The 14,969-nt window shown below is 38.1% G+C and overlaps 1 protein-coding gene across 1 annotated transcript; it reads right to left on the reverse strand.

Annotated features, from left to right (window-relative positions):
* Positions 1 to 6,942: 6,942 nt before the first annotated feature.
* Positions 6,943 to 14,506, reverse strand: LOC136697308 (uncharacterized). The gene is made up of 13 exons (XM_066672342.1): positions 14,452 to 14,506; positions 14,120 to 14,239; positions 9,738 to 9,824; positions 9,596 to 9,649; positions 9,381 to 9,506; positions 9,043 to 9,099; positions 8,574 to 8,708; positions 8,282 to 8,326; positions 7,976 to 7,999; positions 7,670 to 7,753; positions 7,542 to 7,560; positions 7,099 to 7,175; positions 6,943 to 7,010 (listed from the first exon to the last, which is right to left on the reverse strand). Exons 1-13 carry the CDS (start codon positions 14,504 to 14,506, stop codon positions 6,943 to 6,945), a joined length of 951 nt encoding a protein of 316 aa, XP_066528439.1.
* Between the last annotated feature and the right edge of the window lie 463 nt (positions 14,507 to 14,969).

Genomic DNA, 14,969 nt, shown 5'->3' on the forward strand with positions numbered 1-14,969 from the left:
GAACAGCCTCTTTCAGCGACTTGAGCAGCTTGCAGGAGTTTCACATTCTCGCACCACCTGCTATCAACCACAGGGTAATCCGGTGGAAAGATTGAATAGGACACTTCTTCAGATGCTTCGCACCTTGCAGGAAAAGAAAAAGACAGAGTGGAAGGACCACTTGCCTCATCTCATCCATGCATATAACTGTACGAGGCATGAAGCGACAGGAAGCGACAGGCAATTCACCATTCTTTCTCCTTTATGGAAGAGTTCCACGCCTGCCTATTGATTTACTGTTCGACCTCAAACCGGAAGGAGAGACTCAGACCAAGCAAGAATATGCACAGCAGTGGGCTTCTCGAATGCAGGAAGCATATAAGATCGCCTCAAGTCACAGCCAGAAGTGCTCTGCCAAAGGTAAACAACACTATGACCGAGGTGTTAAGGGCATCATTCTTCAGCCAGGGGATCGGGTACTTGTCCGCAACTTGTCTGAGAGAGGTGGCCCAGGCAAGCTTCGTCCATATTGGGAGAACAAGGTGCACAGGGTCATGGAAAGGGTAGGAGATGGACCTGTTTATAGGATTCAAGCTGAGAATGGGGACCGACACATCCGTGTGTGTCATCGCAATCTCCTACTGCTTGTAAACGACCTGCCAATTGAACCAAATGAACAGACTTATCAGAGAAGAAAACAACTTCATGGACGAAATTGCCACCAAACAAAGAGTAAAGAGCCAGACCAGCACCGTTCTGATGACTCTGCTGATGAAGAATTATTTTACAATATTCGACCATTACCTGTGTACGAAAGGAGGAAGACCAAATCTCAGACATTCCCATCCAAACCTCACTGCCGCCTCCGAGTTGTAGCACCTGAATTCACACCGGTGAGACAAACAGGTGAATCAAAGTGTGTGCATAAAGTAGTTGTGCCATTGAAAGCACCAGACTCAAACCAAGCACCAACGCTTGAGGATGCATTTGCTGGTGAGGATGTTCAAGAACTGCCTGAAAAAGACAACATGCTTCACCAGGTAAATTCAGAAGGGTCCATAGAAGAAGCTGAGCCTGACGTAGAGCTGTCCGATGATAAAGAGCTGCCTGTGAGGAGGTCCACTCAGGCTGCAAAGTGCAAAGAAATATTCACATATGAGCAGCTGGGTCAGCCTTCATATCAATCTTGGAGACCTGGAGTGAATGCAATGGTTGCATGTGGGCCTTACCCTATGACAGTTTATCCAGCATTCACTGAAGCATGCTACTATGTCAGACCAGTACTTATGACTTAGACGTTAGGTATATAGATACGTTCACAGACAGCAGACTAAATACAGATTTGAAACAGTATTATGAGTTTAGTTGTGGATGTCTGGAGACATCTCTTGAAGCAGGGGAGAGTGTAGAGGGTAGGAAAATTGCCTCCATCTACAGATTAATCTCACATAGACAACCCCCCTTATCACGCTTATTTTTTAATTTTTATTATTTTAATTATCAGAACCATTCTAAAAGCGTTTCAAGCCGCTCTTGTTTGTTTTATATGGTGTTACATCACTCGCCCCTAGATGGCGCTACGTCCCAGTGCGTTGCAGGGAGAACATTAAAATTTAGACTCTGAGCATGCGCAGTCCAGAAATAAACTCGCGCTGACTTCGGCTAAGTTTTTCACTGCTGTCGTGTTTTCTCACTGCTTCACAGATTCACAGACTTTAAGGATACACAGTGCTGTTTGGTCTGTGTATCCCTTGTTGCTGACCCAGCCACCCCTAGACCTGGTGCCGGCAACAGAAACATTGTGTGAAACAGGAGCAGTGTCCAATTTCGTGAAGTCTCTCTCTCTCTCTCGCTCTTTATTCTCGGAGCTGGTCCTGGGCGAGCGAGGTAAAGACCACTGTGGTGTAAACAGTCTCCTCAGATTCTGGAAGGGGACGGATTTGAAGGTTAAGTGTCTGCTCCACGTTTCTCCTCGGACTGAAGTGAAGAACAGAAGAGTGGTGGGGACTCAGCTGTGATGCTGCAGATCACCGTTCGTCCAGTCGTGTCCAGCAGCAGGAGACAAGGCCGGAAAAAGGAGAGGGAGACACTTCAGACAGTTTTCAGCAGATTTCTGATACCATTACGTTCAAAAGTTTGGGTACATGTGTTTTAACCGCAGGCCTGTGTTGATTTTCTGAGAGAAGATCAGAGACTCATCCTCCAGAGAGAACACACTCAGATCACACAGGGATTAAACTGAGCAGGAGTCTGTTCTCGGTGGAGGATGTGTCAGTTATTGTCACTTTTTGTGGGGGGTTTCCTGGTGGTAGAAACTCTGAATGATGCTGAACTGAGTTAGACTCAAGTGAGAAACTCCTAAATGTCATAAATGTTAAGGAGGACATTTCCACAGGGTGTTTGTTAGGTTGGATATTCACAGCTGAAAAATGAGTTCCCAACAGGTGATCAGTGCGAGGACGTTTATAGACACTGGATCTTCTTTTAAGAACTGACCCTACAAATAATAATGGTTTATAATGACAGTCAACATAATGAGGACTCACCAGTGGGTGAAAACATGGTGGTCTCAGCACTGAGTTCAGGAACTGATGAAGCTGTTATGAATCCAGCTGCAAAATGTTACAAGATCTGTTTATAGACGTCAGAAAATGCTGCAGGTGAATTGCTGAGTTTGTGCATATTGTAGAAAAGCCTCATGTCCTCAGAGTTTTAATGTTACTCACTTTTTGGAGGATCTGTTGGACTCTAACAGCAGTGGGTGACGTGGTTGTTTGTGGCTAGAAGAGAGACAGAGAAAGGCGACTCACTGGGTGTGGAATCTGTCGTGGAGCTGAAGTGTGTGGAGGAACCTGGAGAATCTGCAGAGAGAGAATCACACAGTAACATTATTCATATTTACACCAGCTGTGATTCTGTAAGTGATCCTGCGCTGTGGGGGGACACTGACCTGCAGGGGGTTGCTCTGCTGTGATGGAGGACTGTGTTGCTGCAGGTAAATGCCCTTCAACAAACACAACCAGTTACAGATCACACACTCATCATCAGTGAGAGACAGAGACAGTAACACACTCTGGACTTAAATAACTTACTGAACACATCATACGGGTCACTCAGTGGAGAGCGGACGGTTGGGTCAGAGTTCAGTGAATAATCACAGGTCACTTCACTGCTCTTTACTGACCACAGACGATTCAACAGGTCACTTTTAGATGTGGAAAGAATGCAGTTCCATGTACCAGAGCTACTTCTTCGAGATTCTCCGTTCAGGAACAACAGGTGTCCAGTGTAGAGGTTACATCTAAACTCAGCACTTACTGACCCAGTCAGTGGGATTTCACAAGTAATCAGGAATTCATCAAACTGATTGTAATAACTTACACTTATTATTGGTTTCTTATCTGCAGAGAAAAAAATAAACCCATTAACATCATGATTCTTGGTAAAAGCTGAATCACAGAAAATCTGCTGCTCCAAAGAATTATACCCTACATTCTGTATATTTCAATTCTGTAAATATTCAGAATATTATGTAAATATAAAGTTTGCACTATATACAGATTTATATCTTACATATTCCATATATTTTAATATTTCATTTTTTATTGCATATTGTTACACATACTGGACACATTATCATAGAAGCACACATTTACATTGATATTTATTACACATTGTTGTTCTTTGTCGTTGCACAATGCTACAGTGATTTTTATTTTAATGAAGCTGAACTCACCCAGGATCCACACTGGAGCTGGAGGAGAGTGAATAGAAGGTTTATCGACGCCTGATACACTCACAGTGTAGAGGCAAATTACACTGGCTGGTTCAGATGAAGTAGAACTGTGTCCTGTCCAGTGCTTCAGTTTAGACCCAGTGAGAAAGAGCTGACAGGACTGTGCTGTTTGTACATTACTATTGTCTCTCTCTGGATAGAAATAACACTGAGAGGCTCCAGTGAGTGGCGGTTCACAGTTAAGCCGGACTTCATCCTGCTCTCTAATAACTGAAGGAGAAACAGAGAGCTGAGGAGCACCTGTAAGAAACAGACAGATCCACCATCAACAAACACACAGTGAAACTGCACTAGTGAAAAAACACTGAAACTTTTGTCAAATTCAAATATTAAAGGACTCCAGATTTGTTATAAGACAGATTTACAATGACAGTCAGTTACAATGTGTGCATTAACAGTGCTTCTTAATATTTTTTTCTTAATTTACTGTAAATATAAAACTATAATCTTACCCAGGATCCACACTGGTGCAGAGTGAGAAGGTTTTAAATGTCCATGTTTGCTCATTGTGTAGTAGAAGCATATAACACTGGCAGGAGATGGTGACCTAGAACTGCGTCCTGTCCACTCCTTCAGTTCTGAATCAGTGAGAGAGAGCCGACAGGACTGTGCTGTTTTTCTATTAGCAAAGTCACTCTCTGAATAGAAGTAACACTCAGACACACCAGCATCCAGACGTTCACAGTCCAGCTGAAATGAACCCCTCTCTGTAGAAGAGACAGTGAGCCGGAGCCGAGGAAGAACATCTGGAACAAACGGAGAGATCAGCTGCAGTTCACTCCCAGACTGGACCACTACTCGTTACAATCTAAGTGTTTGTTCACATTCATGAGCTGTTCTTCACATTTCTGTATTAGAAACAATGTCTGTGTGAACTGAACTCATTACAACACGATACACTTCACCCACTGCACACACATAGACACTTCTACAGTGTGTGATGTGTTAAAGCCCCAGTTCCCTGTCCTTGATAAAGTGCAGTGAATCAGAAACACAAAATGGTGAAGGCCTCACCTTGAGGATGAACTTCCAGGATCAGAGAGAAAGAGAGGAGGACAAACAGAGCCATTTCACCGTCAATGAGAAACAGCAAAGCATTGAGACTCAGACGAGACTCACAGAGCCACAGGAAAACCACCTCTCATCACTTCTGGTTTGTCAACGTGAAATCTAGTCCCACATTCAGCTCTGACTTAGAGAACAATCAAGGGCCAGAGGGGTGTAGAACTGTGTTCTCTGGAGGGATCCAGAACTAATCATCCATCATCAGGACCCGGATGTTCCAGCACGGTGTGTAAACTCTTTGCAGGGAGTAGAGACTCAATGCAGCAAAGAGAAACACACTCCTGATTAAGTGTCCATCAGATCACAATATTTTAACATCTACCTCTGGTCTTTGATAAAGTGAACTAATGTCAGTTCTGGAATTGTCCACTAGAGGACACCAGAGCTCTGGATAGAAGATTAAAATGTTCTTCTTGATCCAGAGAATTCCAAGTTTAAATTTTTTTTGCACATTTGCACAAGATGTCAGGACATTTATGCATTAAATGCTTGTGGTGAGGCACTGGTAATCACTCTACAGTAGGGTATACAGTATATATATATTTATAAGGGCAGCATGGTGATGCAGCAGCTAGTGTCGCAGTCACACAGCTCCAGGGGCCTGGAGGTTGTGGGTTCAATTCCTGCTCTGGGTGACTGTCTGTAAGGAGTTTGGTGTGTTCTCTCTGTGTCTGTGTGGGTTTCCTCCATGTGCTCCGGTTTCTTCCCACGGTTCAAAAACACACGTTGGTAGGTGGATTGGCGACTCAAATGTGTCTGTAGGTGTGAGTGTGTGAATGGATGTGTGTGTGTGTGTGTGTGTGTTGCCCTGTGAAGGACTGGGGCCTTCTCCAGGGTGTGTTCCTGCTTTGGGCGAAGTGATTCCGGGTAGGCTCCGGACCCACCACCACCCTGAATTGGATAAGGGTTACAGATAATGAATGAATATATATATATATATATAACCAGGAAATATATTAAATGTAACAAAATACACTAATTATGCACAGAATTGCCCAGAAATGGTGTGTGGTCACTGTGAGAGCAGTGAGGTCGAGACTGAGCTGCACTTTTTTCTCCACTGACAAAAGTGTAATACAATTCGGCAAAGAAACCAACAACTTAAACATTCTCCTTCTGGAACGGAACGCAGTGAGCCTCGCTGCAAAATATGTCACACCCTGAGCGTCAGTCATATCAAACAAGGTTTTTAATCACAGGTCTTGTGACATATTTATTCATGGTCATTTAAAGCTGAGGCTGGTATACACTCCCTGTAATGTCCCTCAGGATCAGTGAAGTGTAATCTTATCACACAGTGGGAAACAGAGAGGCAATATATTCACAATAAATAAGTTCTTTTTATGAATGCTAAAATAATTCAGTCGTTAAAAAATCATTATGTTTGAATAAAATTATCAAAGGCAGATACTGAAAGTTGATTGGCTGATATCTTCTGGTGCCTCTGTATCCAGGGAAAGTTCAGTGCTGTAATTTAGTTCTAATCAACCATTAGATCAACTGCTTTAAACAGAAATGGACAGACGACCACACGTCTGAGACGCTGCTGTACAGCACTGTGTGGTGAGACTGAGACTCAGACCCTGCTCCCAAAATAATATCAACAAGAACCTCCAAACTGTTTCTGTCTGTCAACAGCACCGCTCAGAACCAACAAACAAACAAAGATTTAACAAATCATTTTAATTGAGATGATATTAATATAAACATACATACAAAATCTTGTGTATGGGAAACTGCACAGTCAGATCACACACACACGCACGGGCGGACACGCACGCACGCATGCACCTGAGACTAATGAGAGAAGGTAGGAAAGGAGATCAATTCACTCACTGATAAACTGTAGTAGAAGTATTAATGACAACAAGAACATATTACTGTTATATCGCGCTCTTCACATACTCAAGGATGCTTTACAACCGAGTATGTGGAAAAAATCAGAGAGAATGAAAGTATCTGAAAATACAGTAAAGCACTGAAGTGAGTGTAACTGAGTAACTCTCTGACACTGATGAACAATCACTACTTATCAATGACTGATGGAAACGTTGTGTGAAACAGGAGCAGTGTCCAGTTTGCTGAAGTCTCTCTCTCTCTCTTTATTCTCGGACCTGGTCTTGGGCGTGCGAAGTGAAGGCCACTGTGGTGTAAACAATCTCCTCAGATTCTGGAAGGGGACGGATTTGAAGGTTAAGCATCTGTTCTATGTTTCTCCTCGGACTGAAGTGAAGAACAGAAGAGTGGTGTGGACTCACCTTTGATGCTGCAGATCACCGTCCGTCCAGTCGGGTCCAGCAGCAGGAGACAGGGCCGGAAAAAACAGAGGGAGGCACTTCAGATGGGTTTTAACAGATTTCTGATACCATGACATGCATAAGTTCTAAACACAGGTCTGTGTTGATTTTCTGAGAGAAGATCAGAGACTCATCCTCCACGGAGAAGACTCTCAGATCACACAGAAATTAAACTGAGCAGGAGGGTGTTCTCTGTGAAGGATGTGTCACTTTTTTCATTCAGAAAATTAACATAAATGTCATTCAGACAGGGACGCCCAAACTTTTGAACACTTGGGTTTATAACACAGCAGATTAATTTCATATGCATTGTGTATACATCTATAATTATAATAACACAGTGATATTCATGGAAAAAATGCAGGGTAGAAAAGAGAAGAACTGCTCAGCTGAATGTTTCTCACCTTTCAAACCTCTTCTTCACTGCAACAGAAGAAAAGACAAAGTCTTCAGCTACTAACCACAGAACCACAAATAATTTCTACACAGTTAGTTATACAGGTTTGTGCGAGCGTCTCTCTGATGGACTTACTTATAGACCTGCAGCTAAAAATAGCCACTCCAAACACCACGACACCAGCCCCAGTTACTGACAGCACCAGCAGCAACAACATCCCTGAAAGAGAACACAAACAAACAAGTGTTTCACTTATGCTTTACAACAGAGATTATACACATCTGTGTCTTCACAACTCAACACAGTGGTCCCAATGAGCACAAATTTAGTGTAAATAAAGTTCACAGACATTGGGAAATGTGCAGTACATCACCAGTGGAGCTGGTCTTTCTCTGTGATCTACACAGATACAATTTAAAGCTGTACAGAGAGTACACTCACTGAAATTGAGTCTGGTCTCTGAACCTGAAAATACAACCAAAGTAAACATCTGTCAGTGAAGAGGTTACAGTGCCATTAGTAAAAATACAGCAGAAAGACTCATGTTCAACAGAGGAACACACTACAGTGAAGAAAACAACATCATCACAGATCACACACACAATCAGTTCTAATTATTTCTTTTTCAAAATACATTCAGCTGGAGAGATGGTGTCTGGGGATCTGTCATATTTATACAAATCTCAGTTATTTTTCTAAGTTAAACTGTAATTAAGTGTGAATTTAAGAGCTGCTCAGAGGACTCACTTTGTGTAGGACCTGCTGGACTCTGAAGGTCATTGGTCTGTGCAGCTGTAAGAGCAGAGAATAGGTGTGATTATCTCTCATGTACCCTGAACATACTTAGAGATACACAGATATGTAAAGTGTAAAATGTTAAATAAAAGCATGGTTTGATGGCAGTTATCTGTTTTGGGGTGATTCATGGTGGTGGAAACTAGAAATGATTCAGACCTGAGTTAAACTCAACTGATTATCTCCCAATATGTCATCTATAAAATGACAGACAAAAGGAAACCCAAGAAAGTGTGCTACTCACTTTTTGGAGGATCTGTTGGACTCTGACAGCAGTGGGTGATGTGGTTGTTTGTGGCTAGAAGAGAGACGGAGAAAGGCAACTCACTGGGTGTGGAGTCTGTCGTGGAGCTGAAGTGTGTGGAGGAACCTGGAGAATCTACAGAGAGAGAATCACACAGTAAGAATTAGTCTTACTAAGACTAATTAGTCTAAGAGTTGCTCAGAGAAGTCACATTGTGTAGGACCTCCTGGACTCTGAAGGTCATTGGTCTGTGCAGCTGTAAGAGTGGAGAACAAGTGTGATTTCTCTCATTTCCTGAACATATTTAGATATTTACAGATATTTAAACAGTAAAATGTAAAATAATGGAGGTCACTTCTTGTGGGGGGTTTCCTGGTGGTAGAAACTCTGAATGATGCTGGACTTAGTTAGACTCAAGTGAGAAACCCCTAAATGTCATAAATGTTAAGGAGGAGATTAAGGGACTCACTCTCTGTATCTGGTGAAGTGTTTTCCACAGGGTGTTCGTTAGGTTGGATATTCACAGCTGTAAAATGAGTTCCCAACAGGTGATCAGCGCTTCTTCTTTTAAGAACTGACCCTACAAATAATAGTGGTTTATAATGACAGTCAACATAATGAGGACCAGTGGGTGAAAGCATGGTGGTCTCAGCACTGAGTTCAGGAACTGATGAAGATGTTATGATCACAGCTGCAAAATGTTATCAGATCTGTTTATAAAGACTTTAGAAAATGCTGCAGGTGAATTGCTGAGTTTGTGCATATTGTAGAAAAGCCTCATGTCCTCAGAGTTTTAATGTTACTCACTTTTTGGAGGATCTGTTGGACTCTGACAGCAGTGGTTGTTTGTGGCTAGAAGAGAGACGGAGAAAGGCAACTCACTGGGTGTGGAGTCTGTTGTGGAGCTGAAGTGTGTGGAGGAACCTGGAGAATCTGCAGAGAGAGAATCACACAGTAACATTATTCATATTTACAGCAGCTGTAATTCTGTAAGTGATCCTGCGCTGTGGGGGGACAGTGACCTGCAGGGGGTTGCTCTGCTGTGATGGAGGACTGCGTTGCTGCAGGTAAATGCCCTTCAACAAACACAAGCAGTTACAGATTACACACTCATCATCAGTGAGAGACAGGGACAGTAACACACTCTGGACTTAAAGAACTTACTGAACACATCATACGGGTCACTCAGTGGAGAGCGGACGGTTGTGTCAGAGTTCAGTGAATAATCACAGGTCACTTCACTGCTCTTTACTGACCACAGACGATTCAACAGGTCACTTTTAGATGTTGAAAGAATGCAGGTCCATGTACCAGAGCTACTTCGAGATTCTCCATTCAGGAACAACAGGTGTCCAGTGTAGAAGTTACATCTAAACTCAGCACTTACTGACCCAGTCAGTGGGATTTCACAAGTAATCAGGAATCCATCAAAGAGACGGTCATAACTGACACTTATTATTGGTTTCTTATCTGCAGAAAAAATAAGTAAATCCATTAACATCATGACTCTTGGAAAAAAAAAGTTAATCACTTAAAATCTGCTCCTCCAAAGTTGTTCACCATACAGCAGATTCTGTATATGAACGCTGATATATATAGAATGAACTTTGATATATATAGAATGAACGCTGATATATATAGAATGAAAGCTGATATATATAGAATGAACGCTGATATATATAGAATGAAAGTTGATATATATAGAATGAACGCTGATATATATAGAATGAAAGTTGATATATATAGAATGAACGCTGATATATATAGAATGAAAGCTGATATATATAGAATGAACTTTGATATATATAGAATGAACGCTGATATATATAGAATGAAAGCTGATATATATAGAATGAACGCTGATATATATAGAATGAACGCTGATATATATAGAATGAAAGTTGATATATATAGAATGAACTTTGATATATATAGAATGAACGCTGATGTATATAGAATGAAAGCTGATATATATAGAATGAACTTTGATATATATAGAATGAACTTTGATATATATAGAATGAACGCTGATATATATAGAATTAAAGTTGATATATATAGAATGAACATTGATATATATAGAATGAACTTTGATATATATAGAATGAACGCTGATATATATAGAATGAACTTTGATATATATAGAATGAACTTTGATATATATAGAATGAAAGTTGATATATATAGAATGAACTTTGATATATATAGAATGAACGCTGATATATATAGAATGAACTTTGATATATATAGAATGAACTTTGATATATATAGAATGAAAGTTGATATATATAGAATGAACTTTGATATATATAGAATGAACGCTGATATATATAGAATGAACTTTGATATATATAGAATGAACTTTGATATATATAGAATGAAAGTTGATATATATAGAATGAACTTTGATATATATAGAATGAACTTTGATATATATAGAATGAAAGTTGATATATATAGAATGAACTTTGATATATATAGAATGAACGCTGATATATATAGAATGAACTTTGATATATATAGAATGAACGCTGATATATATAGAATGAACTTTGATATATATAGAATGAACGCTGATATATATAGAATGATTATGGCCAAGGACTTCCGAACCATTCTGGAGGATCATGTGCATTCAATGGTTCAAACATTGTATCCTGAAGGCGATTCCGTGTATCAGGATGACAATGCACGAATACACACAGCAAGACTGGTGAAAGATTGGTTTGATGAACACGAAAGTGAAGTTGAACATCTCCCATAGCCTGCACAGTCACCAGATCTAAATATTATTGAGCCACTTTGGGGTGTTTTGGAGGAGCGAGTCAGGAAACGTTTTCCTCCACCAGCATCACGTAGTGACCTGGCCACTATCCTGCAAGAAGAATGGCTTAAAATCCATCTGACCACTGTACAGGACTTTCTCAAGACAAATTGCTGCTGTATTGGCCACAAGAGGAGGCCCTACACCACACTAATACATTATTGTTGTCTAAAACCAGGTGTTTTAGTTTCATTGTCCAACCCATGTATGTCAGCTTTCATTCTATATATAACAGTGTTCATTCTATATATATCAGCTTTCATTTTATATATATCAGCGTTCATTCTATATATATATATCAGCGTTCATTCTATATATATCATCTTTCATTCTATATATATCAACTTTAATTCTATATATATCAGCGTTCATTCTATATATATCAGCTTTCATTCTATATATATCAGCTTTCATTCTATATATATATCAGCTTTCATTCTATATATATCAAAGTTCATTCTATATATATCAACTTTCATTCTATATATATCAGCGTTCATTCTATATATATCAAAGTTCATTCTATATATATCAAAGTTCATTCTATATATATCAACTTTCATTCTATATATATCAAAGTTCATTCTATATATATCAACTTTCATTCTATATATATCAAAGTTCATTCTATATATATCAACTTTCATTCTATATGTATCAGCGTTCATTCTATATATATCAAAGTTCATTCTATATATATCAGCTTTCATTTTATATATATCAGCGTTCATTCTATATATATCAGCGTTCATTCTATATATATATATCAGCGTTCATTCTATATATATCAACTTTCATTCTATATATATCAAAGTTCATTCTATATATATCAGCTTTCATTCTATATATATCAGCTTTCATTCTATATATATATATCAGCTTTCATTCTATATATATCAAAGTTCATTCTATATATATCAACTTTCATTCTATATATATCAGCGTTCATTCTATATATATCAAAGTTCATTCTATATATATCAACTTTCATTCTATATATATCAAAGTTCATTCTATATATATCAACTTTCATTCTATATATATCAAAGTTCATTCTATATATATCAGCTTTCATTCTATATATATCAGCTTTCATTCTATATATATATATCAGCTTTCATTCTATATATATCAAAGTTCATTCTATATATATCAGCTTTCATTCTATATATATCAACTTTCATTCTATATATATCAAAGTTCATTCTATATATATCAATTTTCATTCTATATATATCAAAGTTCATTCTATATATATCAACTTTCATTCTATATATATCAAAGTTCATTCTATATATATCAAAGTTCATTCTATATATATCAGCTTTCATTCTATATATATCAACTTTCATTCTATATATATCAAAGTTCATTCTATATATATCAACTTTCATTCTATATATATCAAAGTTCATTCTATATATATCAACTTTCATTCTATATGTATCAGCGTTCATTCTATATATATCAAAGTTCATTCTATATATATCAAAGTTCATTCTATATATATCAGCTTTCATTCTATTTATATCAACTTTCATTCTATATATATCAAAGTTCATTCTATATATATCAACTTTCATTCTATATATATCAAAGTTCATTCTATATATATCAACTTTCATTCTCTATATATCAGCGTTCATTCTATATATATCAGCTTTCATTCTATATATATCAGCGTTCATTCTATATATATCAGCTTTCATTCTATATATATCAGCGTTCATTCTATATATATCAAAGTTCATTCTATATATATCAGCGTTCATTCTATATATATCAACTTTCATTCTATATATATCAGCGTTCATTCTATATATATCAGCTTTCATTCTATATATATCAGCGTTCATTCTATATATATCAAAGTTCATTCTATATATATCAAAGTTCATTCTATATATATCAGCTTTCATTCTATATACATCAGCGTTCATTCTATATATATCAAAGTTCATTCTATATATATCAACTTTCATTCTATATATATCAGCGTTCATTCTATATATATCAAAGTTCATTCTATATATAATCAGCGTTCATTCTATATATATCAAAGTTCATTCTATATATATCAACTTTCATTCTATATATATCAGCGTTCATTCTATATATATCAAAGTTCATTCTATATATATCAAAGTTCATTCTATATATATCAGCTTTCATTCTATATACATCAGCGTTCATTCTATATATATCAAAGTTCATTCTATATATATCAACTTTCATTCTATATATATCAGCGTTCATTCTATATATATCAAAGTTCATTAAATATTTCCTGTTTGGCTTGCCATAGTTATACATACTGGACACATTATGATAGACATTACATATCAATACACATTGTTGCTCTTGCATTTTTTGTCTCTTTGCACAATGCTACAATTTGCACTTCTGGTAGAAGCTAATTTTGTTTTCTTGGACTGTTTATTTATCTATCTATCTATCTATCTATCTATCTATCTATCTATCTATCTATCTCAAAAAAGATTGAAAACATCAATGATTTTTATTTTAATGAAGCTGAACTCACCCAGGATCCACACTGGAGCTGGAGGAGAGTGAATAGAAGGTTTATCGACGCCTGATACACTCACAGTGTAGTAGCATACTAGACTGACTGGTTCAGATGAAGTAGAACTGTGTCCTGTCCAGTGCTTCAGTTTAGACACAGTGAGAAAGAGCTGACAGGACTGTGCTGTTTGTACTTTACTCTTGTCTCTCTCTGGATAGAAATAACACTGAGAGGCTCTAGTGAGTGGCGGTTCACAGTTCAGCCGGACTACACCCTGCTCTCTAATAACTGAAGGAGAAGCAGAGAGCTGAGGAGCACCTGTAAGAAACAAACAGATCCACCATCAACAAACACACAGTGAAACTGCACTAGTGAAAAAAACACTGAAACTTATGTTAAATTCAAATATTAAAGGACTCCTGATTTGTTTTAAGACAGATTTACAGTAACAGTCAATTACAAAGTGTGCATTAACAGTGCTTCTTAATATTTTTCCTTAATTTACTGCAAATATAAAACTATAATCTTACCCAGGATCAATACTTGTGCAGAGTGAGAAGGTTTTAAATATCCATGTTTGCTCATTGTGTAGTAGAAGCATATAACACTGGCAGGTATTGGTGACCTAGAACTGCGTCCTGTCCACTCCTCCAGTTCTGAATCAGTGAGAGAGAGCCGACAGGACTGTGCTGTTTTTCTATTAGCAAAGTCACTCTCTGAATAGAAATAACACTCAGACACACCAGCATCCAGACGTTCACAGTCCAGCTGAAATGAACCCCTCCCTGTAGAAGACACAGTGAGCCGGGGCTGAAGAACATCTGGAACAAACGGAGAGAACACCATCAGCTGCAGTTCACTCCCAGACTGGACCACTACTCGTTACAATCTGAGTGTTTGTTCACATTCATGAGCTGTTCTTCTGTTTATTTCTTTGTTAGAAACAATGTCTGTGTGAACTGAACTCATTACAACAGGTGTAAGAGCCAGTTAAGGGTTAATTCATTTGTGGTAATAATTTTGTTAAAAAGGTTAAAATATTTGAAGA

The sequence above is a fragment of the Hoplias malabaricus genome, chromosome 5, assembly GCF_029633855.1.
Source record: "Hoplias malabaricus isolate fHopMal1 chromosome 5, fHopMal1.hap1, whole genome shotgun sequence".
In the NCBI taxonomy this organism is placed as follows: Eukaryota; Metazoa; Chordata; class Actinopteri; order Characiformes; family Erythrinidae; genus Hoplias; species Hoplias malabaricus.

Coding starts and splice junctions, on each gene's coding strand:
- LOC136697308 (XM_066672342.1), bottom strand. CDS start 14,506: ATGAGCAAACATGGATATTTAAAACCTTCTCACTCTGCACAAGTATTG. Junction 9,507..9,595: donor AGCAGAGCAACCCCCTGCAG/GTCACTGTCCCC, acceptor CTCTCTCTGCAG/ATTCTCCAGGTTCCTCCACA. Junction 7,011..7,098: donor GGTGATCTGCAGCATCAAAG/GTGAGTCCACAC, acceptor GTCCCCTTCCAG/AATCTGAGGAGATTGTTTAC.